The sequence below is a fragment of the Macaca thibetana genome, chromosome 2 (assembly GCF_024542745.1).
Source record: "Macaca thibetana thibetana isolate TM-01 chromosome 2, ASM2454274v1, whole genome shotgun sequence".
NCBI lineage: Eukaryota > Metazoa > Chordata > Mammalia > Primates > Cercopithecidae > Macaca > Macaca thibetana.
In genome coordinates, this window is record NC_065579.1 from 152,422,095 (window position 1) to 152,445,924 (window position 23,830).

At 40.6% G+C, this 23,830-nt stretch overlaps 2 protein-coding genes across 4 annotated transcripts in view; both read right to left on the reverse strand.

Annotated features, from left to right (window-relative positions):
- FAM162A (family with sequence similarity 162 member A) overlaps positions 1-23,830 on the reverse strand; it is a 569,879-nt gene that overhangs the window by 297,669 nt on the left and 248,380 nt on the right. The gene's annotated exons all lie outside the window — the stretch shown is intronic.
- CD86 (CD86 molecule) overlaps positions 1-23,830 on the reverse strand; it is a 62,276-nt gene that overhangs the window by 3,882 nt on the left and 34,564 nt on the right. For all 3 annotated transcript variants that reach the window (XM_050781856.1, XM_050781858.1, XM_050781855.1), the window contains exons 3-5: positions 14,080-14,415; positions 11,463-11,765; positions 8,560-8,703 (exon numbers count right to left, since the gene is read on the reverse strand). In XM_050781856.1, the coding sequence (XP_050637813.1) occupies positions 8,560-8,703; positions 11,463-11,765; positions 14,080-14,415 (783 nt within the window). The remainder of the gene's footprint in view (positions 1-8,559; positions 8,704-11,462; positions 11,766-14,079; positions 14,416-23,830) is intronic.

Below are 23,830 nucleotides of genomic sequence, written 5' to 3' on the forward strand. Positions count from 1 at the left end.
AATGGACTTTGGGTACTCAGGGGGAAGAGTGAGAGGTGGATCAGGGATAAAAGACTACACACTGGGTACAGTGGACATTGCTCGGTTGACAGGTGCATCAAAATCTCAGAAATCACCACTAAAGGACTTATCCATGTAACGAAAACCCACCTGTTCCCCAAAAACTATTGGAATAAAATAAAAATAAAAGATAAAAACAATCTGCTTTATGGAGGTATAATTAATAAATAATAAAACCCAATCATTTCCAATCATTTTCAGTATAGAGTTTGGTGATTTTTTTTTTTTTTTTTTTTGAGACGGAGTCTCGCTGTGTCTCCCAGGCTGGAGTGCAGTGGCGTGATCTCGGCTCACTGCAAGCTCCGCCTCCCGGGTTCACGCCATTCTCCTGCCTCAGCCTCCCAAGTAGCTGGAACTACAGGCGCCCGCCACCTCGCCTGGCTAGGTTTTTGTATTTTTTAGTAGAGACGGGGTTTCACCGTGTTAGCCAGGATAGTCTCGATCTCCTGACCTCGTGATCCACCTGCCTCGGCCTCCCAAAGTGCTGGGATTACAGGCTTGAGCCACCGCGCCCGGCCGAGTTTGGTGATTTTAACGAATATATATAGTTACGTAACCACCACCAAGATTGTAACCACAATCAAGATCGAGAACATTTCCATAAGCCAAAATAGTTCCCTTCTACTCCTTTTTAGCTGATTCCTTTCCCCCATCCCATGGATAACCATGAGTCTACCTACAATAGTTTTGCTTTTTCTCGAATTTCATATAAATGAAATTGTATAATGTGTATTCTTCTTGTGCCTGGATTGTTTCACTTAGCATAATGCTTTTGAAATGTATCTATGTTCTTGTGTATTGTTAGTAGTTCATTCCTTTCTATAGCTTTGCAGTATTTCAGTGTATAAATATACCACCATTTGTTTATGCATTCACCAACTGATGTAAATTTAGGATGCCAGGTTTGGTATTATGAAGAAAGCTGCTATGAACATTTGTGTATGAGTTTTTATATATTTTTAAAATTTCTGTTTGGTAAAAGTCTAGGATTTTGGGTTGTATAGCAGTACATGAGAGTTTCAGTTGCTTCATATCTTCTCCAACACTTGATGTTTATCAGACCATTCTAGAGGGTGTGCAGTGGTATCTTATTATAGTTTTAATTTGTACTTCCCTGATGACTAATGATGTTGTGACTGTGCTCATCAGCCATTTGTATATCTTCTTCTGTTATGTATCTGTTCAAGTCTCTCGTTTCCTGCCTTTTATTAAATGGATTGTCTTACTAATGAGTAGCAATATGTAATTACATATTCTGCATACAAGTCCTTTATCAGATACATATTTTGCAAACAAACATTTTCTCTCTGTCTGTGGTTTGACTTTTCCTTTTTTTTTTTTTTTTTTTTGGTTGAGATGGTGTCTCGCTCTTTCGCCCAGGCCGGACTGCAGTGGCGCTATCTCGGCTCACTGCGAGCTCCGCCTCCTGGGTTCACGCCATTCTCCTGCCTCAGCCTCCCGAGTAGCTGGGACTACAGGTGCCCGCCACTGTGCCCAGCTAATTTTTTGTATTTTTAGTAGAGACGGGGTTTCACTGTGTTAGCCAGGATTGTCTCGATCTCCTGACCTCGTGATCTGCCCGCCTCGGCCTCCCAAAGTGCTGGGATTACAGGCGTGAGCCACCGCACCCAGTGACTTTTCCTTTTTTAAACAAAGTCAAAAAACAGAAGTTTTCAATATTGATGACATCCATTTTATCTGTTTATGATATGGTTTTTGCTTTCTGTGTCTTATCTAAGAAGACTTGCCTAACTTAAAGTCACAAAGATTTTCTCCTCTGTTTTCTTTCAGAAGTCTTTTCATTTTAATTCTTAATATTTAAGTTACTTTGTGTGTGTCTAGGTTCATACTTTTTCCTTGTGGATATCTAATTGTCCCAACACTATTTGTTGAAAAGACTATCTGCGTGGAATTACCTTGGTACCTTTGTCAACAGGGTGAATCTATTTTTGACTCTCTATTTTGTTCCATTGACTGATATGTCTGTCCTTTTACCAATATCACACTGTCTTAATTACTATTACTATATAGTAAATATTGAAATTAGGTAGGTTAAATCCACCTTTTTTTTTTTTTTTTTTTTTTTTGAGACGGAGTTTTGCTTTTGTTGCCCAGGCTGGAGTGCAGTGGCGCGATCTCAGCTCACAGCAACCTCTGCCTCCTGGGTTCAAGCTGTTCTCCTGCCTCAGCCTCCGGAGTAGCTGGGATTACAGGCATGCGCCACCACGCCCAGCTAATTTTGTATTTTTAACCTTTGTTCTTATTTTTCAGAATTGTTTTGGCAATTGTAGGTTCTTTGCATTTCCCTATAACTTTTAGAGTAAGATTTTTAATATCTATTAAAGAGCTTATGAGGATTTTGATTGTGATTACATTTAATCCATAGATCAACTTGGAGAGAACTGATATCTTAACAACATCTAGTCTTCTGATTCATAAACATGGCCTATGTCTCCATTTATTTTGGTTTACTTTAATTTCTTCAGTAGTAATATTGTATAGTTTTCAGTATATAGGCCTTGTATTTGTTTTGTTAAATTTATTTCCAAGTTTTTAATATTATTTGATGCTACTGTAAATGCTATTTTTTCAATGTACAATTGCTTGTTGTTAGTATATAGAAATAATTGATTTTGTGTATTGACTTTGTATCCTGTGCCTCTGCTACACTCACTTATCAGTTTTAATAGGTTTTTGATAGCTTCCTCAGGATTTTCTACAAGCATGATCATTATCTGTGTAAAAAGACCATTTTACTTCCTTTCCAATCTGTGTGTCTTTTCTTTCTTTTTCTAGTCTTGTTTCTCTGGCTACGACCTCCAGGACAATGTTGAACAAAAGTAGAGAGAGTGGACATCTTTCCCTTATTCCCCATCTTAGGGTAAAAGCAATCAATCTGTTATCATGAAATATTATGTTAACAGAAGAATTTTTGGTAGATGTCCTTTGTCAGGTTGAGGAAGTCATCTTGCATTCCTATTTTTATGAGAGTTTTTCTTTCCATTTAAAACTGTGAATGGGTATTAAGTTTGTCAAAAGCTTTTCCTGTATCCATTGACATGATCATATGTTTTTTCTTTTTAGTTTATTTATGTAGTAAAGATTATTGCCTGATTTTTGAATGTTCAGCTTACCTGTGTTTCTTGAATAAACCCCACTTGATCATGAGGTATTATACTTTTAACATACTACTAGATTTTAGTTGCTAATTTTGTTAAGCATTTCACAAGAGATGTGTGTAGTTTTCTTTTCTTGCAATGTCTTTCCTAGTTCAGTATCAGGGCTCCCCTGCCTTCAGAGCAGCCTGGACACTGGCTCCAGGCAGTAAACTGGAGCAATCATAGGGCTTATCTCATTTTTTCTTTCCTTCACTCAGGGACTACAGTTTTCTGCTCTCTGTCGTCTGATTTCTGAAAACAGTTGTTTCATATATTTTGTCTGCTTTCTAGTTTTTTATGGAAAGAGGGCAATTCTTATAGCAGTTAATCTTTTGTTGGAGGAAGCAGAAGTCTATTTATTCTATAAAATTTTAAAGACTATTTATTTATTTATTTATATTTTTTAAGACGGAATCTGGTTCTTCTGTTACCCCTGCTGGAGTGCAGTGGTGCAATCTTGGCTCACTGCAACCTCTGCCTCCCAGGTTCAAGCAATTCTCCTGTCTCAGCCTCCCAAGTAGCTGAGATTACAGGTGGCCACCACCACACCCAGCTAATTTTTGTATGCTTAGTAAAGATGGGGTTTCACCATGTTTTGCCAGGCAGGTCTCGAACTCCTGACCTAAGGTGATCTGCCTGCCTCGGCCTCCGAAAGTGCCAGGATTACAGGTGTGAGCCATCACTCCTGGCCTAAAAGACCTTTTAATTGTTAGAAAAGTCTCTCTTAATTCCTTACACCCTCTCATAACCTTCATTCATTGAGATACCCTTCAGAGTCATACCATTAAGTTCAATCTTTGCATCCTATGGCAGCTCTTCAGATATTTGAAGACAGCATCTCTGTTCTCTCTAGGCCTTCTTTCAGGTGAAGCATCCTCAGTTACTTGAGCTATTTCTTATTTGACTGAGCTCCCAGATGCTTTATAAATCTATGTTTTACTTTTGTAAAGTTTCTTCTTAAAAATAATGGTGTTTATAAGGACATGAATAGACAATTCTCAAAAGAAAATATACAAATGGCCAACAAACATGAAGAAAAGTTCAATATCACTAACTATCAGGGAAATGCAAATTAAAACTACCATGAGATACCACCTTACTCCTGCAAGAATGGCCATTATTAAAAAATAAAAAATAATAGATGTTGGCGTGGATATGGTGAAAAGGGAACATGTTTACACTGCTGGTAGGAATGTAAACTAGTACAAAAACTATGGAAAACAGTGTGGAGATTCCTTAAAGAACTAAAAGTAGAACTCTACTATTTGATTCAGGAATCCTACTACTGGGTATCTACCCAAAGGAAAAGAATTCATTATATGAAAAAGACACATGCACATGCATGTTTATGGCAGCACAATTTGCAATTCCAAAAATAAGGAACCAACCTAAATGTCCATCAACCAATGAGTGGATAAAGAAAATGTGGCATATATAACTCATGGAATATTACTCAGCCATAAAAACAAAACAAAACAAAACAAAACAAAATAATGGCATTTGCAGCAACTTGGATGGAACCAGAGACCATTATTCTAAGTGAAGTAACTCAAGAATGGAAAAGCAAACATTGTATGTTTTCACTTGTAAGTGGGAGCTAAGTTATGAGGATGCAAAGACATAAGAATAATATAATGGACTTTGGGGACTCAGAGGAAAGAGTGGGAGGGGTGAGGGATAAAAAACTACACACTGGTGCAGTGTACACTGCTCAGGTGATGGGTGGCACCAAAATCTCAGAAATCACCACTAAATAACTTAACCATGTAACCAAAAATCACTTAGTTTAGTTCAATAGTTCCCAAAAAACTATTGAAATAAAAATGTTGAAAAATAATCTTATTATAAATGTAAAAAAATGGTACTTATAGTTGAATACAGTGTTTCAGATGTCTTCAGACTAACACAAAATAAATTATCCTTTTATACCCATGACAAAATAGTCATCATATCAAAAAGAGCCACTATCAAAAAAATGAAAGCAGATAATTAAAAGGTAGATTCTAAACTTTTAAATTTGATTACAAATTTAGCATTTTGAAGGGAAAATGTGATGATATCACTAACTTTCAGTTTTTAAGCCTGTGAATATTTCTGTTTAAATGTTGGTTAAAAACGGATCAAGACGATCCTAGCCAACATGGTGAAACCCCGTCTCTACTAAAAATGCAAAAATTAGCTCGGTGTGGTGGCACACACCTGTAGTCCCAGCTACTTGGGAGGCTGAGGCAGGAGAATCGCTTGAACCTGGGAGGCAGAGGCTGCAGTGAGCTGGGATCGTGCCACTGCACTCTAGCCTGGTGACAGAATGAGGCTCTGTCTCACAAAAAAATGAATAAATAATAATAATAATAATTTGTTTTGAAAAAGACACTGTACCTTTAAGAAATCATTCCTGAAAGAGCTGAGACTCCTAGGTTTGTTCTAGAGAGGCAAGTTGTAAAAACTGTTGCTAGGGCATTATATACAGATTTCAGTCACACGAGACCCAAATGAGGAAGTAAAATTTCAGGGTTTGATCAAATAGACTTCTGCTTCCTCCAACAAAAGATTAACTGCTATAGGAATTGCCCTCTTTCCATAAACAACTAGAAAGCAGACAAAATATATGAAACAACTGTTTTCAGAAACAGTTCATTTTTGTCTTTCTCCCAATGGGTAAGCTGATAGGGTGATTTCTGTTTCGGAAAAGACAGTAATTCATAGTTACAAATTCTCATGCCTTATGTGCCCTATTTGACAAAACAAAAAAAGAGAAAAGAGGTTGGAAACTGGCTAGAATAACTATGGCATTTCCCTTTTATTCATTTAAACAGCCTAAACAGGGTAAATATGTACAGTTGAGGCATAGAAAATCTATAATGAGAAAACATTGGACAGGACTTTTGGTGCCAAGTTAGTTTGAGGGCTGTCTCCTCCGAGAAAGGGATTAACACTGGAGTAGGAGGAAGCTCCACTTTTGGAGAAATTCCTACCAGTTATCAGTAAGCTTGTGTCTCGGTGGAGGGATCTGCTGTTTCCACATTGGTCTCTTGGCAGAATTCAGCTCCTTATAATTGCAGAACTGAGATCCTAATTTCCTTAATGGCTGGCTGTCAACTGAGAGCCACTTCCAGCTTCTAGAAGCTACCTACATTCCTTGGGTCATGGCTTCCTCCTAGAAATGCTGGGTTGAGCTAGAAATGCTGGGTTGAGCTTCTCAAGCTTCAGATCTCTCCTCCTTTTTCCAGTTCATTTCTCTATCCCATTTAGGAAAGATTCTCTGACTCATGTGATTACATTGGGCCCACCTGGATAATCCAGGCTAATCTCACCATCTCAAGCTTGGTGCCTTAATCCCCTATGTGAAGTTCCTTTGCCATGTAAGATAACATATTACAGGTTCTGGAGTATAGGAGATGGACATCTTATGGGGGGCATTATTTTGCCTATCACATAGCCAATGCCAGGAGTACCCACAAAGCAAGGGTAGATATTGCTGAAGTTACAGAATCCAAATTTACAAATATCTCATATCTCTAATGGCATAGTTATACCTGTTGCATCTCCCTCCCTACAGTGATAGCAAAGCTTCTCTCTTTGATCAAACTCACTGGCATGGATGACTGTCTGAACAAATAACTTTTTCTTACCAATATTCTTCATTACATTCTTGGGGGTCAGATATGTGCCAATCTGACCATCTCATCTGTACCCAAAGAGCTTGTTTAACCACCTTCTAACTTCTTTCATGTGAACACACATATCTTCTTTATCTCCCCTATCTACTCTCCTGATTTTTTTCTCATTGCCTCATGGGGGAAGAAACATCCTTAATCTTTTTCTCTATCCCTTCTTTGTTTCATTTGTAAGCTGATCATTGTAATGTGAAGAAAAATTTAGGAAACAGCTTACTCCCAAGATGTAAGTCGCTTCTTCATATTTGACTAATTCTAAATGGCAATGAGATTGAAAGAAAGTGAAGCTCAAAACTCTCACCTTGAAAAGTCAAAGCCTGTACAAGCATGATATGTCTTTACATCTGTGCTATGAATTTTATACTTTTATATCATAGAAATCTCTCAGCACACTCCATACATTGGCAGTTTGAATGGCTCTGCCACATGCTTTGTATTAATTTATTTAAATTTGATCATTGCTCCCCAATTTCTTATTTTTAAAGTACAGCAGGATGCAATGAATGACTGCTAATGTCATCCATCTATTTTCTAGATAGATTTTAAAATCAGTATACTGAAAAACAAGATGCTGGCCAGAGGCAATACTCATCTTGTGCTTTCTACCATAAGTGAGTAAGAAGGTTACCTTAATTATTAGCACCAAACTAATTACTACTGGAGGCAATTACTGAGATAAAGTCCAATCTTATCTTCGAACCAGCCCAAACTACAAAAAGGCATGGCATTGTCACAAAGTTAGGGACCATTTTGTCCTCATTAAACATTTTTATAACAGAAGTCAGTGGGGAGGATGTTTATAATAACAAAACTATTGGACTAACTCAAGTGTCCAAAAAATGAGGTTGGTTAAATAAATAAATTAAGGTGTATCCACATAAGGGAATATCTTGCAGCAGTTTAAAATGATGCTGTAGAATGATATTTATGGCATTGAAAATTGTCTTGCTACATTTAGTATAACAAAGTTAGAACACAGTACATATATTATCCAAATTGTGAAAAATAACCCTTATGATAATCCTAATTATGGAAAACAACATAGATTGATACATAGAAAAATCTTAAAGATAGGCACCAAAAATGTTTGTGTAATCATTTTTTCTTACTACTGGAATTATAGATGATTTTATTTTTGGTATATATGATAATGGATATGTATTACTTAGAAATTAGTAAAAGTTAATATTGTTTGTTATAGGTCAATGGGCAATAATTCATCTAACTTATTTAATAAGAAACCTAGATTTTTTTAGAGATGAGAAGCTGATTCTTGTGGTCATTTAGCAAATATCCCTGCTTGAACACAACCAGGTCCATAACCTTTAACATTTAAGAGTGGTTTCACCATTTTACTTTATGTATATGTCACAGTAACCTCAGGAAGTGAGGTAGATAAAGTAAGTAATCAGTTTTCCCTGGAAATCAGAAGTACATTTGTAAACCTGAGGTTAGAAGTGTTGCCTTTCTTTGAAGTCCAAGAGCAACATTATCAGCTGCTGCCAGTTTGTATAGGCTCAAAACTCCAAGGGAAAACCTTTTTTCCCAACAACTTCCTGACTTTTTGCCAGTCTAGGCTCAGACAACAAGCTCCAGAAGGCAGCCAGCCGATTGGGAAGTAGGTGCAAAGTGGCAGTCTGTGGGGAGGACAAGGACTGACTCACCACATTTATAAGAGTTGCGAGGCTGCTTCTTCTTCTTCCATTTCCATAGAATTAGACAGAAAGCCATCACACATATAATAACTGTTGGAAGTACAGCTGTAATCCAAGGGATGTGGTCTGGGGGAGGCTGAGGGTCCTCAAGCTCTACAAATGACCACAAATTTTCAATCAGCCAGGAGAGTCATTTACAAAGGGTTTCTGCTAGCTGCTCTTCTCTTTGTTTACCTGCCAGGCTCTCCCTAGGGCTCTAAGGCCAGAGAAGCCTGAAATCCACAATAGGAGGCCATAGAAAGTCCCAGTCTCAGGGCCTCAGCAGGGACCTAAGAATCAAGCCCATGCCTCTGGCCAAATGCCTGGACTGAGTGTCCTGCCTTCCTGGAGGTGGGGATAACACCGACCATGATCAGGAAGAAGAGGGTCAGCCTGGCCCATGATCCTGGAATCTGGGTGAGGTGTGTGTGCTGAGGCTCTGCACGTGCAGTCATTTGTGCCATGCCTGCTACCCCACCCGCCTCTGCAGTCAGTTCTCAGGCCCTGAAGTTCCTCTTGTAATGATGATTCTGTCCACTATAATCTCCAGACACCTCTCACTTGGACAAATGGAACAGCCTCCACACAGGCCCCTACCTCTAGTTTTCCTTTGCTTGTTTGTTTAGTTTTTTCCTACTGAGATCACAGCAGGTTTCCTCTGTATGGCTTTCAGCATATCTCATCTACTAAAAATCCTTTGATGTTTCTTCATGCCTTGAGGAAACTTCACACCTTCAGGGCCTACTTCCTTACATGAGAACTCCTAAGTTTCTGGGGAGTTGGAAAACAGGCTTTGTGGGGAAAACTTAGAACTGAGTCGCCCACTTTAAAGATATTTTTGGGAACAGTTCTGGTAGCTAATTCCAAATTTCAGGAAAACTAGGACCAGCTGATCTATTAGCTTAGCTATAATTTGTGGACACATGCCCTGTGTCTGAGATGTTAAGGAGTTGTTGACATTGGAGGCCATATTTAACCCCTTTTGAGTCTGTCTCAGTCTATCCCACTTGAGCCAGTTTGGCACTCCCAGTAAAGGGGGTGTGGGATTATACTTACTAACTTGGAGGCTGCTACCTTTTAATATGCAAAAAAGGTCCCTTGATTCAGGGTCTAACCTATCTCTGATCAAGTGATAGAATGGGAAACCCAGACAGGCAAGCCCCATCTTCCTGAGGCAGCGAGAGCTGAAACATTTATGAAGATGGGGGTACCTGTGGAAGTTTTGGCAGAACAGTAGTTGAGAAGCAGCAGGAAGGTAAGCCATGATGAGGTTATATTGGTGGCAAGTCCCTGTTAATTTGTAGACTATGGGAGCCATAACAGAGGGCTCTGGGGCATGTCATATATAGTGATGTTGGTGGCCACAAGATAGCCACCAGTCAAACTAATTACGCATTGAAGGAGGTACTGAACTCCAGGCATAGCTTGGAGAGGCTTCTATCTGGCCAAGAGAGGATACAGGAGAAGCAACTGGGACAGGATGAGTGGCTCCACCATTTACTGCACTCTCAGAGGCTGAAGTGTCTGAGTAGAAAGAAGTCAGTAGTAGGAGATGAGATTGGCCCAGTTGTAAACTTGGTTCGTGGGGACTGACCCCAGGGGCTGTTCACAGACTAAGTTATGTCTGAACAACAAGACACTGGGAGAAAGGAGGTGACAAAGCCAGGGAATGGAGCAAGGAGTTGGATGGATGTCACTGGTGGGGGCAAGCCAAGGAGTCATCGCTGGAGAAAGGGTCAAGGAAAGAAGAAGGCAGATGTGGGGGGTCAAGGTCAGCACAGGCAGTGATGGGACAGGGTAGGTGCAGGCCACCTTTATTCCAGGAGGGAATCTTGCAGTTACAGATCCTTAAAAGAGGAGTCAAATATAGACACATGCCCTCCTGGGTAAAACCAGGACTTTAAAATGTCAGGCTCCTGTTAGTGCCTACTGCTTAGTTTCAGTCCTTTCCTCCACTGAACTGGTCCCTGAAGAATACTTCTGAACACACAAGCATTTCTGCCTCCAAGGCTTTCTTTGACATACCTCCTGCCTTATGTCAGATACAGCTGATCAATTGTGGTCCTCTCACCTGCTGAGCCCAGATTCTGCCTCAAGTTTTTTCTGCTAAGGAAGTCACCATAGTTTTGGGAACCTGTCATCCAGAATGCCCTCCCCTCCTCACCACATGTATTAACCCCAATAATTTATTTTACGTGTTACAAGGTACCCCTTCCTTTAGGAACCATTCCCTGACCCTCAGGGATCTTGCTTACCTCTGAATGCCCATAAAACTCATTACCAGTCACTTTTGTTTTAAATCTAGTCCTATATTTCCATGGAATGAAATTTAGATTCCAATTCGACCTTTTAAAAATCTCGTTTTTCGTGTGTGCACATTACAGGGTTATGATTCCATTGGAAGGTCCTCAAGGGCAGAGGGGGTGTCATATCTTTTTGTTTTCACTCCTGCAACCAATAATGTCCCAAATGGTTCTACACTCACAATAAGTACCATTTGTATGTATGCGTGTATGCATGATGTGTGTGTGTGCAAGCGCATGTATGTGTTTTAATCAAAGAAAGAATTCTAGCCTGGAGGAAACCTGCATTTTTTAATCAAAACTTCAGAATCCTCCATCCAAAGGTAAACCAAGAGACTGAGTCAGTTTCAGGGCTAAAAGCCTATTTCTTCAAGTGCAGCACAGGCTCATAGCCTCCTGGACCCTGCATCACTCAGGCGAAGCAGGAGCCCTCCATCTGGGTCCTTCCTAACAGCGTCATAACATGGCCCAGATGGAGGTTTCCTAGCAAGTCGGGGGTGTTGGATAATCTGCGTTAAGCATTTGTGTATAATACCTGCTGAAAGAAATAGTCTTGGAAAACATCTTTACCTATAGAGAAAGGTGAGGATAAAAGCTGTGTCTTGTCAGTTTCCAGAACACAGAAGATGGTCATGTTGCTCGTAACATCAGGGAATGAAACAGACAAGCTGATGGAAACGTCGTACAGTTCTGTGACATTATCTTGAGATTTCTGCATAACACCATCATACTCGATAGTTGAATTCTTGGTTCTTAGCAAAACACTCATCTTCTCAGGTTCTGGGTAACCGTGTATAGATGAGCAGGTCAAATTTATGTACATATTTTCTGTTATATTAGAAATTGGGACTATTTCAGGTTGACTGAAGTTAGCTGAAAGCACAAGAGAGATACAAAAAGTCAATCTTAAGATGCATCTAGGAGGGAATAGCAAATAACTGGGTGCTTGATCTGGGGCTCACTGGGGCATACCTGGGATGCCTAAATGTGACCCTTGGCCCAAGGTGAGTGCCACATAATGACTTCATGTTTATTTTGCAACAATAGAGTTTGGGGCCATGCTTATTTCCTGCTTATCCAAATCAAGGGGGTGCTAAGTGATAGGAGGGCTGTAATTGAGTCCCCAAATATTTATAATGAAGCCACTATTTCCAGGGAGTAAAGTCTTTGGAAGGAGAAGTGGGCTGACTCTAGGGCCCAGGTGTCCCATGGGACACATTCCAGCTCACCAGACTAAGAGAGCAGAAAGGGATTGAGCTGAAGTCTCACCAGGAACTGACAGTTCATGGTGCTGAGACGCCCTGGGTCATATCTTTCAGGAACCCAAGCAGGATTGTGGTAAGTGAGTGGGTGGGCATTTTGGAATTTGAAATTCAGAACACTGATTTTTGGCATGAGCACCAAAGCGTCTTCATAACATACTCTAAGATAAAGGCCAAATCCAGCTATTTTAGGGAAAAATACATGATCTTAATAAACACAGTGTTTCTCTTGCCTTTGTTTGCCATTCACACTTTTCTGGCTGTTCAGGATCACTGGCGTGGAGCCCCTAGATCTGTGTCATGTGCCTTCTGTCAGAAAAAAATCTCTTGTTCTTTTATAGTTACTAGGTAGTCTGCAGGTTCTACAAACTAATTTATAATTTAGTGTATTCTGACTAAAAGGTCTGCCATTTGCGTGTCATCTTTATAAGTTTTGCTGTATCGGTGTACTATTTGAGCACTCTTCTTGGACTTTATGTGGTCTGTAGAAGGTGAATTGCCAGACTGTTATTTAGCTTTATTAACAACATCTGTGAAATCACATGTTGCATAAGTTAGAGTTTTTCTAATATACATTAAAACAAATACAACATGGCTTTTCAAAATGCTTGTCTATCTGTGTCCCACCAAAAACATTTCCAGTGGTACCTGGCCACATTTTGAAAACACGGATTTAGCACTTGGTTAACTGCTCCCAAAGCCCTGCAGCCTAGTTTTAATCACACAGGGTTCAAAGGGAGCAGCTGTCCATTCTATTTTTACTTTTGCTTCTGTTTTACTCTATGATTTTAGAATAGGTATTGATCTGCCTTTCTAAGTTTCATCAAAAATTAACGTGGATCCAGTAATACCACACCTGGGTATTTCCTCTAGAGAACTGAGACCTTATGTTCACACAAAAACATGTACATGAATGTTTACAGCAGCTCTGTTCATAAGAGCCCTAAACCAGAAACAACCCAATGTCTTTTGCTGAGTTGAATGGATCAACAATAAAATGCTACTCAGCAATAAAAAGGGACAAGCTTGATATGTGCAACAACCTGGGTGAATCTCAAAGGCACGCTAAACACAAGAAGCCAGTCTTAAAAGGTTATATACTGTATGGCTCCACTTATGTGACATTGTCAAAAAGACAAAACTATAGGATGCCCACCAAGGGTTATGAGTGCGGACAGAGTATGACTCTATAAAGGGATAGCCTGAGGGAAATTTTTGGGGTGACAGAAATGCTCTATGTCTTGTGGCGGTTACCTAATCTATACATGATCTATAAAATCAGTAGACAGTTTACTGTGTGATAGTTTTAAAAATATCTGTAGTGACATTTAGGCCTTCTGAGGTCTGGTGTAGTGGAGGAGCTGGTTTGTAAGTTTGTGGGTTATGTTTGTTGGGCTTTTTCCCCTTCTGTCTACCAGGCTCATGGTTGTGGCTGCAAACAACTCATAAGCAACCTAGACGAGGCTGAAGGGAAAACCCAAATGTGTCAGCTGTCCCCTTTGCTAGGAGCTCCAGGTAAAGATTTGGTAGGTGAAAAATCTTGGACCCAAGGAAAAAATGAATTGTGAGACATCTGAGGCCTTTACGGTTATATAAACTTTGTAATGGCCAAATTACCCATGGTTTTTACCATGGGTAATTAGCCATATTATCTTTGTTCAATTAGCTCTATTTTTTCCCCAAAGCAGATTTTTACTGATCCTTCAGAAGCAGACTATAAAAAGTACAAAAGACTTTCAGTTCCCTACTCCCAGACTCTACACACCCTTCAAATGCACTTCCCAGAAGTGGCTGTCCTCTGCCTTCTCTCTATAGACCCCCTTTTTCCCCTGGGCCCCTCAAGTCCTCCTCCAATGTTTCTCTAACTCATCTGCAGTCTCATCTGAGAAAGCTAAGAATCTGAACACACACCATTGACCACATACCAAGCACTGACAGTTCAGAATTCATCTGGTGGATGCGGATCATTCCTGTGGGCCTTTTGTGGTGGATGATACATTGATACAAGCCCTTGTCCTTGATCTGAAGGTTGTGAAGCCTCAGGGTCCAACTCTCCGGATCAAAACTTGTGCGGCCCATATACTTGGAATGAACGCTGTCAAATTTCTCTTTGCCTAAGTATACCTCATTAAGAACCAAGTTTTCCTGGTTCTGCCAAAATACTACTAGCTCACTCAGGCTTCGGTTTTGAGAGTTTGCAAACTGGCATGGCAGGTCTGCAGTCTCATTGAAATAAGCTTGAATCTTCAGGGGAGCAGCACCTATAAAGGAAGGTTAAGGATTAGGGAGGGAGAAATTCGAGGAAAGAGGAAGAAAACCTCCATTTCTCTTTATACAATACCCAGATACTACCTTATCAGTAATCATGCTGAAGAATTAGATATTAAGCTCTGGAACTGTGCACACATGCTTGGCCTCTGGAGATTAGGACCTTTGTCCTTGCTTCACTGCTGACTAAATGTGTGGCCTTGTACAAACTACAATCTTTATGAGCCTCAGCTTCCTCATCTGATTAATGAAGTGGTTGACTAAATGTTCTAAGGGTCTTTCTAGTACTGTGGTTCTGTGAATTTAAATCGTAGGACAGGGAAAAACCAGCAGAGGTAGACAACCCATTCACCCACCAGTTACCTTTCTATAACCTGAATTTTAGTTCTCATCACCATAGCTGTTACAGGTTCCATAACTTCTATACCATCACCAAAAGCTTTCCCCTCCCCTCCCTATCCACATATTCCTTGGTCTGCTATGGTGAAAAGGTTGCTGATAATGGCAATAAATTATAGCCCCCCTTTATTATACTTCATTAGTTGGGGAATCACATTGAGTAACATCTTTGAAATTCAAATAGCTCCCTTTAGAGAACTTCCCCTATGACTACTGCTCCCATGGCCAGCACTTCCAAGGATGTCAAATGCTTTAGAAATGACTTCAAAAGTGAACCAAGGCTTTTATTTTCAGTGACCTCTCTGAGCTCTTTCAGAGATCAGAAAGAGAACTGGGCACATTTGATGGTTGCTTTGGGATTGTGGTGGTCAATGACCCTTTAAGGCACATGAATGAAATGCTGGAAGTGAATCATAGATGGGCAGGTGAGGATGTGCTTTGGGAGTATTGGAGAAACCCCAGGCACCACAAGCTTGCTGCTCCCAGGATGCACTGACCCTGGACAATTTTACAACCATAGAGATCAGTCTGGAAGAGTTCAGAGAAAGGCTTTAGTCCTTGAGGGCACTTTGGGGTTTGTGGGAAGGATGTGGGCCAACCAACTACTTAAATGTGAATGATCACAGGGTTTGTGTAGGACCTTTTCTAGGTTACAGAATTACTTGAGACTTGGCCAAAAAAAAAAAAAAAAAAAAAAAAAAAAAGTAAGCAGTGGTGGATGAGAAGTATGGGGGTGGAGAGTGGGAAGGCTATTTCTTACTTAATATTAAGTTAGATGCCACCTTGGAGAGGAAGTTAGTGTAAGTTCTAAATAAAATTTTATCATTCAGGATTTATGTGAAGGGATGTTGACACTGAGGAGGAAAGGGAGAAGATGGGTTGATGAGAGAGAGAAGAGGAGTCTCATTTGAAGAGTTCTTAGTGGGGGAGTAATTAAACTGATGTGCTTTCTCTTGAAAGAGGGACAAATAACAGTGACATGCACTTGTCAAACTAAACTGTGTACAGAATGGCCCAGTGAGGACACATAATCAAGGGGTTAGTGATGGACTTGAACTCTAAGGGAAGCAGACAGCAGGCATCAGTGGGAGTTTGCACAAATGTGAATCACTGCCTATTGCATTACACTCACTAGGACTCCATGAAGTACTTGAGGTATAAAATGCACCACCTATAGAGGATGCGTACCTGTATTGGAGGGAGGAGGGAAAATCTATATGGGTACCCTGACAGTGAAAGGGAGACCTAAGGAAGATTTAGTGTGTTTATTAATCACCTTACAAGGCAAACCTGAGGCTTCTGCGTCTTCTTTGCTGAGCTCTTAATGTAATGCAAGAGTGCCACCTACTGTAAAAGCTTTTAGCACTGTCTCTGGGAAAATACTGGTTTTACTCTAAAATCATAACATTGACTGTTAATTGACAGATGACCTGATGGAGAAACCAAACACACAGTTAAAAATTCTGCCAGTTAACAGTCAATGTTATGTTATTACTCAGCTGTTAGTTGTGCCTTCTGGGCCTGGAAATGACTTCGTCTTTAGCTGCTTCTGTCTTCCTGATTTACATTTTTTTTTTTTCAGTAGAGCCTCACAGTATCTTCTTTCCTTCCCATCCATTCTCTTCACTCACAGACCAGTCTAACTCCGCTGACTCAAGCCCCTCTTCCCAAAGATTACAACGACTTTCTCTTCCACTCATCGAGTGCTCTCTTCTTCACCTAGCAACTGAAAGCGTGATGTACGGACCAGTGACATTCACATCACCTGTGGGCTGGTCTGAAACACGGAATCTCTGGCCCCACCCAAGACCTACTGATTCAGAACCTCCATTTTAACAAGAGCTAAAGTTTGAGCAGCTGCTGTAGAGAATCTCTGCCTCTGTCTTCAGAGTGGATCACAGAAAATGACAGGAAATAATTTTTTCCATCCATCCCTCCCCAGACTCCCTCTCCTCCCCATGGGGTGGAAATCATTCTGAAATCCATTCCGAGTGGAACTGAAAGTATTTTGCAATTTATACTCCATAGCACTTCACCAACCACTGGCTTCCATGCTCTCACACACAGTTAGGCATGCTAATCCTTTCTCTGACTAAATGGGGAAAGTTTGGCTCAAGGTCTGTGATCACCAAATGGCATTAGGCCTTCCATTTTATGACCCCAGACCTCAAGCCACCTAGCAACTGGACTTGCTGGGACTCCATAGGTGGGTAAGCGTTGAGAATCTCTCCCTTCCCCAGCACTTGGGTAAGAGGAATGGTTGAAGTCTAGTTACGGGTTGCTATGATGTCAGGAACAAGTAACTCAAGAATCCAGCTAGATTCCTTCGTAATCAGCTGAAGGAATTTGTTTCAAAGGATAATTAAGGACTTCCTGAGCAATATACTCTACTGTTGGAATGCCACTCAAAAACTGTAATTTGCTAACCTTACGAAGTCTCTCACCCCACTGGGACTTCAGTCTTCCCTGGCTACTATCCCCAAATGCATACCTTATATATTTAAGAATTATCTCTTCTTATGTTCCTATGCTTATCTGTACTAAAAAAGTTTCCTTCTTTTACTAAACTTCCTCCAGAGTTTTATTTGGCCCTTTGGACGCCTCATTCCATTAATTACTACAAGGAAACTTTCCTACAACTTTAACCCCTTCATTGACTGTTTTCCCTGAGGTTATTATTTCAGTGAAATCTGGCTTCACCCAAAGGAAGCCACTTGCTCCTGCCCCAGCTACTGTTTGTTTTATCACACTTCATGGGGCCTTTGAGCAACACCCTCCCCTTTTGAGGTGTCTGACTCTCTCATTGCTTTTAGCTACTAAATTACTACCACCTTGCTCAGTGAGGATTTTGGCATTAGATGCAAGGTCTTGCTAACAATTTGGGTGACTTCTTTATGAATGAGTCTAACAAACTTGCCTCAAATTTCTTTGATCTTGTCAACTCCACAGGTCTTCACCCACAGACTATTTCAGCAGCTGCCCTCCACCCTCATATGACATAACCCTGAATCTTTTCACCTGGAGCAGCTCAGTCCCTAGAATCTTAATCTCAATATGCTAATCTCTGTCCACAACCTGCTGTTCATCCAGGTTTTGCTCTTGCTTACTCCTTCTACATCTGTTGTTCAACTTCATCAACACCTCAGCTTTATCCAGACCCTGTAGTGCAGTGTTTTCCACAAGAGCTCTTAGTGATAATGGAAATGCTCTGTCTCTGTGCTGAACAATATGATAACCACCAGCCCTTGTGGCTATTGAGCAATTGATATGTAGCTAGTATGACTGAGAAGCTGAATTTTTAATCTTATTTAATTTTAATTAATTGAAATTTAAGTAGTTACATATGGCTAGTGGTTATTATATTGGACAATGCAACAATAGTATATCTTTGTAATTATTCCTTGCCACAACTTCAATAAACACACCCCTTTGTCTCTATAAAATTTACCCTGGCGACACTCTACTTTTGGTCTACATATCTGTTCTTACAACTGGGCAACTGAGCAGTTCTAGAGGAAATTATTCAGTAGTGCAGACTGGTGACATTCCAAATCTGCAGTGTCCAGTCTCACTTCACTCGGCCTCCAGGCTGTTTGCCTGGTTCACCACCGTTACTTCAAACACAAACCCACCGCTGCTGCTTTTAGTTTCTCTTTCCCTTGGAGTCAAACTCCCTGAAAGAGTAAGCAGCAATTGCCGCCTTCACTCCCAAGCTCCCACCCCCACCTCTCTACTGAAATGCCCTGACAAAGATTGTTGCTGACTTCACACCATGGCCAAGGCTTGAGCTCTTTTCAGACCTCAACTCATTTGACCGCTGTGTCAAATGTAACAGTGTTGGCATCTCTCCTCATTGAAATGCTCTATTCTTTCCCAATCTCTGTTTTCCTCATTAATTTTCTCAAATCACTCTTTAATTTCAGTAACGTTGAGTGCATGTTCTTGGTCTTATTCTCCATACTTACCCTGGTTTTTCTCCTCTAGCCCCATGGATTCAACTGTCAAGTACAAGCTAATAGCGCCCAGGTGCTTATTGCCAACACATAACTTTCACTAGAGTTTCAGATACTTGTATCCAACTTCCTGCTGGATGTCTCTATCTAGATCGCAACAGGTACTCTCTTCCTCCCCTTCAGCCTTCCTCTCCTCTATCTCAGGGAATGCTTCCCTGTCTGGGAATGGTTCCCAGACAAGCCTCTTATGTCTACAATCATCTAAATCATCTGTGTAACCAAGATGGATCATCTGTATACCCAAAATACCCAACAGAAGCTCTACACAAGTGTGTCTGAGGACATCTAGAACTACTACAGCCAGAGCTGAACTCCAATATGTTAAGAAAAGGGTGGAGGAGACCAACGTAATTGTCTTCTAACTCATCTGCCTGCTCCATCCTTGTCCCGGAGTCTAGTTTCTCAAGCCAAAATGATCCCTTAAAAATACAGCTCCAATCACATAATCCTCCTGTTCGGAAGCCTCTGATGCCTTCCCACCAAACTGAAAATTATACCAGATCCCTTCCCCTCACACTGAGAACTAGGGAAATGCAATTTAAACCTCAGTGAGAAACCATTCTTTTTGCCCATCTGATTGGCACATATTAAAAATCATCCTGGTAATACCCAGTGTCCGTGAGAGTGTTAGGAAAATGGGTCCTGTCATGTACTGCTGGTGAAATTCTAAACTGGTACAACCTTTTTGGAGGACAGTTGGTAATATGTAAGAAAATTAATTATGGGCTTAAGCATTGACTTAGCAATTCCGTTTCTTAGGAATTCATTCTACAAAAGATACATGTGCACGAAATTAGAGGTATACAGATATTCATTGTTTATAAGAACAATACACTGGAAATAAGTTAAATGGTTTAACAAATAATGATGCATCCATATAAAGTAATGCCATGTAGCTGTGAAACAGAAAGCTATAGGGCAGTACACTATTATAACTAAGAGTATGGATTCTGGACAGTGTGAGTTCAATCTCAGCTCAACTACTCACTGCCTGTGTTACTATAGGCAAATTACTTAACTCCCCAGTGTCTCAATTTCCTCTTGTGAAAAACAGGAACAATAATGGCACCTACCTCATAGGTTTGTTGTGAGGATTAAAGAAATGAATATTCGAGTTAGCACTGGAGCAAATACTGGCCTGTGGTAAGCATTAATTGAGTTACTTGTTTTTGTTTATTTATTTTTAACATTATTAATGATAGAGAACAATGTCTGTCAACATAAAATCAATAATTTATAGATAAATTTGCTCAAAAAAGTTTTTAAATAAGTATATTTAGGATACTTAAAAAGATATTTGAAGTAACATCAAAAAGTACAAAACATTATAAAACATAAAAATAGGCCATGCCTATAATCCCAGGAGTTTAAGAAGCTGAGATGAGATAATCACTTTAAAAAGGTTCAAGACCATCCTGGGCAACAAAACGAGATCCCGTCTCTAAAAACAAAAACAAACAAACAAAAAAAACTAGCCAGGCATGGTGGCATGCACTTACAGTCCCAGCTATTCCAGTGGCTGAGGCAGAAACATCTCTTGAGCCTGGGAATTAGAGGCTGCAGTAAGCTTTGATGGCACCACTGCACTCCTCTAGCCGGAGTGACAGAGTTTTTTGCTTCCATACATGTCAACAGGACTTCTGGGGACAAAATACCAGGTTACATATTTTGGAAATGGTGTTAAAACTCCCCTCTCATAAAGGAAAAATAAGCCACAGACTCTCAAACACTTGCTCCTTCCAAAAAAAAATGTCTACTTGCCTTGGGAGCCTCTCTGTTCCATACCAATTTCACTCTTGCTCCCAAACAACCCTATACACATCCTATTCAGTGATTGTCTTTCACTAAATCAACTTCTCTGATTGCTCATTTTCTCTGGAACCCACTAAAAGCCCTACTGAAACAATCAACTAATTTGAGGGTAAGATACTCCCTACTAAACAACATACATCTATTTTTAAAAACACTGAAATGGTGGCTTAACATAAGGGGGTGAATCCAATAGAACTATTAGGCTCCATGACAATTCTTTGGGAATGATAGGTCTCAGCTGTCTGTTCACCTCCAGGTGATGGTTTTAATGAGGGCTATCAACAACAGCAGGAAATGGGAGTCAAAAGTAACCATCCACGCAGATATCTGCAAAAATCTGGGAGGAAAACAGTGGACCTTTCCACAGGAATAAGGGTTTGAGCCAATCTTGCGTAAATCTTAAAGTGGGCTGGGCACTGTGGCTCACGCCTATAATCCCAGCACTTTGGGGAGGCCGAGTTGGGCAGATCACCTGAGGTCAGGAGTTCGAGACTAGCATGGCCAACATGGTGAAATCCCATCTCTTCTAAAAATACAACACTTAGCTGGGTGTGGTAGGTGTCTGTAATCCCAGCTACTTGGGAGGCTGAGGCAAGAGAATTGCTTGAACCCGGGAGGTGGAGGTTGCCATGAGTTAAGATCATGCCATTGCACTTCAGCCTGGGTGACAGAGTGAGACTCTGTCTCAAAAAAAAAAAAAAAAAAAAAATCTTAAAGTGAAGAAATATTCCAACTACCACTCCAGGTACATGAAATTAACTAGAGGTATTGTTCAAGAGAAGTGAGAAGCCCTAGGACCCAGAGAATCCTCAGACCAAAAGAGAGCAGCTACCAAAACTCAAACTGGAAAGATACTTCCTTCTGATGTGGGAGCTACTGATTTTTCGAAAACCTCTCTGGCTCCAGCCTAACAGTGTGATGCAGGTGCCAGGACAGTGGCAAACAGAGCTTGAAAGTTAGAGGTGCCTCTGCAAGTGGCACTAGAAATTCCTTTCGCTTTATAAATACAGGGCACAAACTGTAACTTAATTCTGCAAGGCCACGGGTGCCCATTTCAGTCTTAAAACTCCCATCCAATTTTACCCTCAAGAGCAGGGGTGGCAAATACTACTGTGTCAAATTTCCATGACAGAGGACACAACATATAAGGGAACGAAAAGTGAAACAGAATTGCCTCACTGTATTGCTGTTTCTATGACATGAAATGAATTATTCAGCTCTACATTTTGGGGGTGGATTATTTGGGCCAATTGCATCTCCTTTCTCCCTTTGGATGCCTGCCCTGTGGCTAGGTCACTGTTCACCAGCCCAGTAAGCAGAGGTGGTGTGCCCTGAGAAGAAAGGCAGATAGAATTCAAATGGAATTTTTCCTTTTTTTAAAGAAGAATAGAATCAGATTTGTTGTTGCTTTTCATCGTGTGTGAATTAATTGGCAATGTTATTTTCTAATCTGATGTCATGGGCTTTCCATTATTTCTTTAAATTTGCACTGCCAAAAATATAGTCACTTATTCTCTCACCACCATAAAACTTAAACGGTTACCATTTGAAGTTGTTGTTTTCAATATTGATAACTCTTTTCTCAGGAGCTAAGAAATTTCTAAGAAGTGTCAACAGCAAGTCAAGGGCAAAAGTGACAGCTGAACTCAGTTTTCATAGAGTGTCTTGGCTTTACTTTCTCACTTTCAGTGTGCAGAGTCAGAAAAGTTGGTGGGAGATGGTGTTCCAGTTTAGTGTTTTCTGGAAATGTGTTTCCAGGACATTTTTCTTCCTTCTCTCCCAGATCTTAAGAGCTGGGCTGGTCACTTTGATGAGAAGGGCTTGGGCCCAAGCTCTTGGGTCAACTGAGGTGTCAGCTGCAGGTGATGGGGAGGATGCACTGGATGAACATGGATGAGGTGGAAGCTGTGTTATCCACCAAAGCTGTTCAGGCCCCATGGAAGAAGTCTTACCACTTATTCATGGTTTACCATGAGAGTTAGGGTAAGAGTCAAGTGAACAAATGCGAAATCTACATTGCTGTGTGTGAATCCAAGCTCTGCCACTTAGTAGCTATATCGATCTTGGGTAAACTACTTCACCTCTCTGGTCTTTAGTGTCCACATTTTAAAATGGGAAATAATAACAAGATCTAAAGCAGAAAGTTATTGTGAGGCTTAAACAAGTTAATATTTATGAGGTACTTAGAACAGTACCAGGCACAAAGTAAGGGGTATATATGTATATATATACAGTCATGTACTGCACAGCCACATTTTAGTCATATACAATGATGGTCCCATAAGATTATAACACCATATTTTTACTGTATCTTTTCTATGCTTAGATATGTTCAGATACACAAAAACTTACCATTGTGTTATAGCCGCCTACAGTATTCAGCACAGCAACATGCTGTGCAGGCTTGTAGTCTAGGAGCAATAGGCTGTGCCAGGTGGCCTAGGTATGGAGCAGGCTATGCTATCTAGTTTTGTGTAAGGACACTCTATGATGATTACACTATGACAAAATCGCCTAACAATGTGTTTCTCAGCATGTACCCCTGTTGTTAAATGATTCATGACTTTGTGTATATATGCATTTGTCAAATAAATAAAATAAGTCATGTGCGGTGGCTGATGCATATAATTCTAGCACTTGGGGAGGCTGAGGTGGGATAATTGCTGGAGCCCAGATAATCGAGGCCACAGTAAGCTGTGACTGTGCCACTGTACTCCAGCCTGGGTGACAGAGAGAGATGCTGTCTCAAAAAAATAATAAATAAATAAATAAATAAGAAGTTGGATGAGAAGGGAATCTTATTGGATAATGTTCTCTACAGTCTTGTCTTCTTGCCTTGCTCTCTGACACACGCATACCTCCCACCTCCCCAGGAGCTAAGGTAGCAGGTCATGGACCCTGGGGGTTGGAAGCGGCTGTTGTTACCTAAGTCAGTGAACAGCTGGCACATCTACAGACCTCACACTCAAGGACTCCACAAGCTAAGCAGAAAACAGAAATCCCAAAAGGCTTATTCCAGCGAGCATGGATCTGAGGGACCATCTCTTTGTAGTTCCCTGACTCCTCATCACCCACAGCAGACATGGGAACAGTGGCCAAGGGCATGGTGTGTGGTTATCTTGAGGAGGTGAACTCATGGCTGGTGGCCTGTGGGTGCTGTAGCCAAACTTCAGGCTCAGTTCAC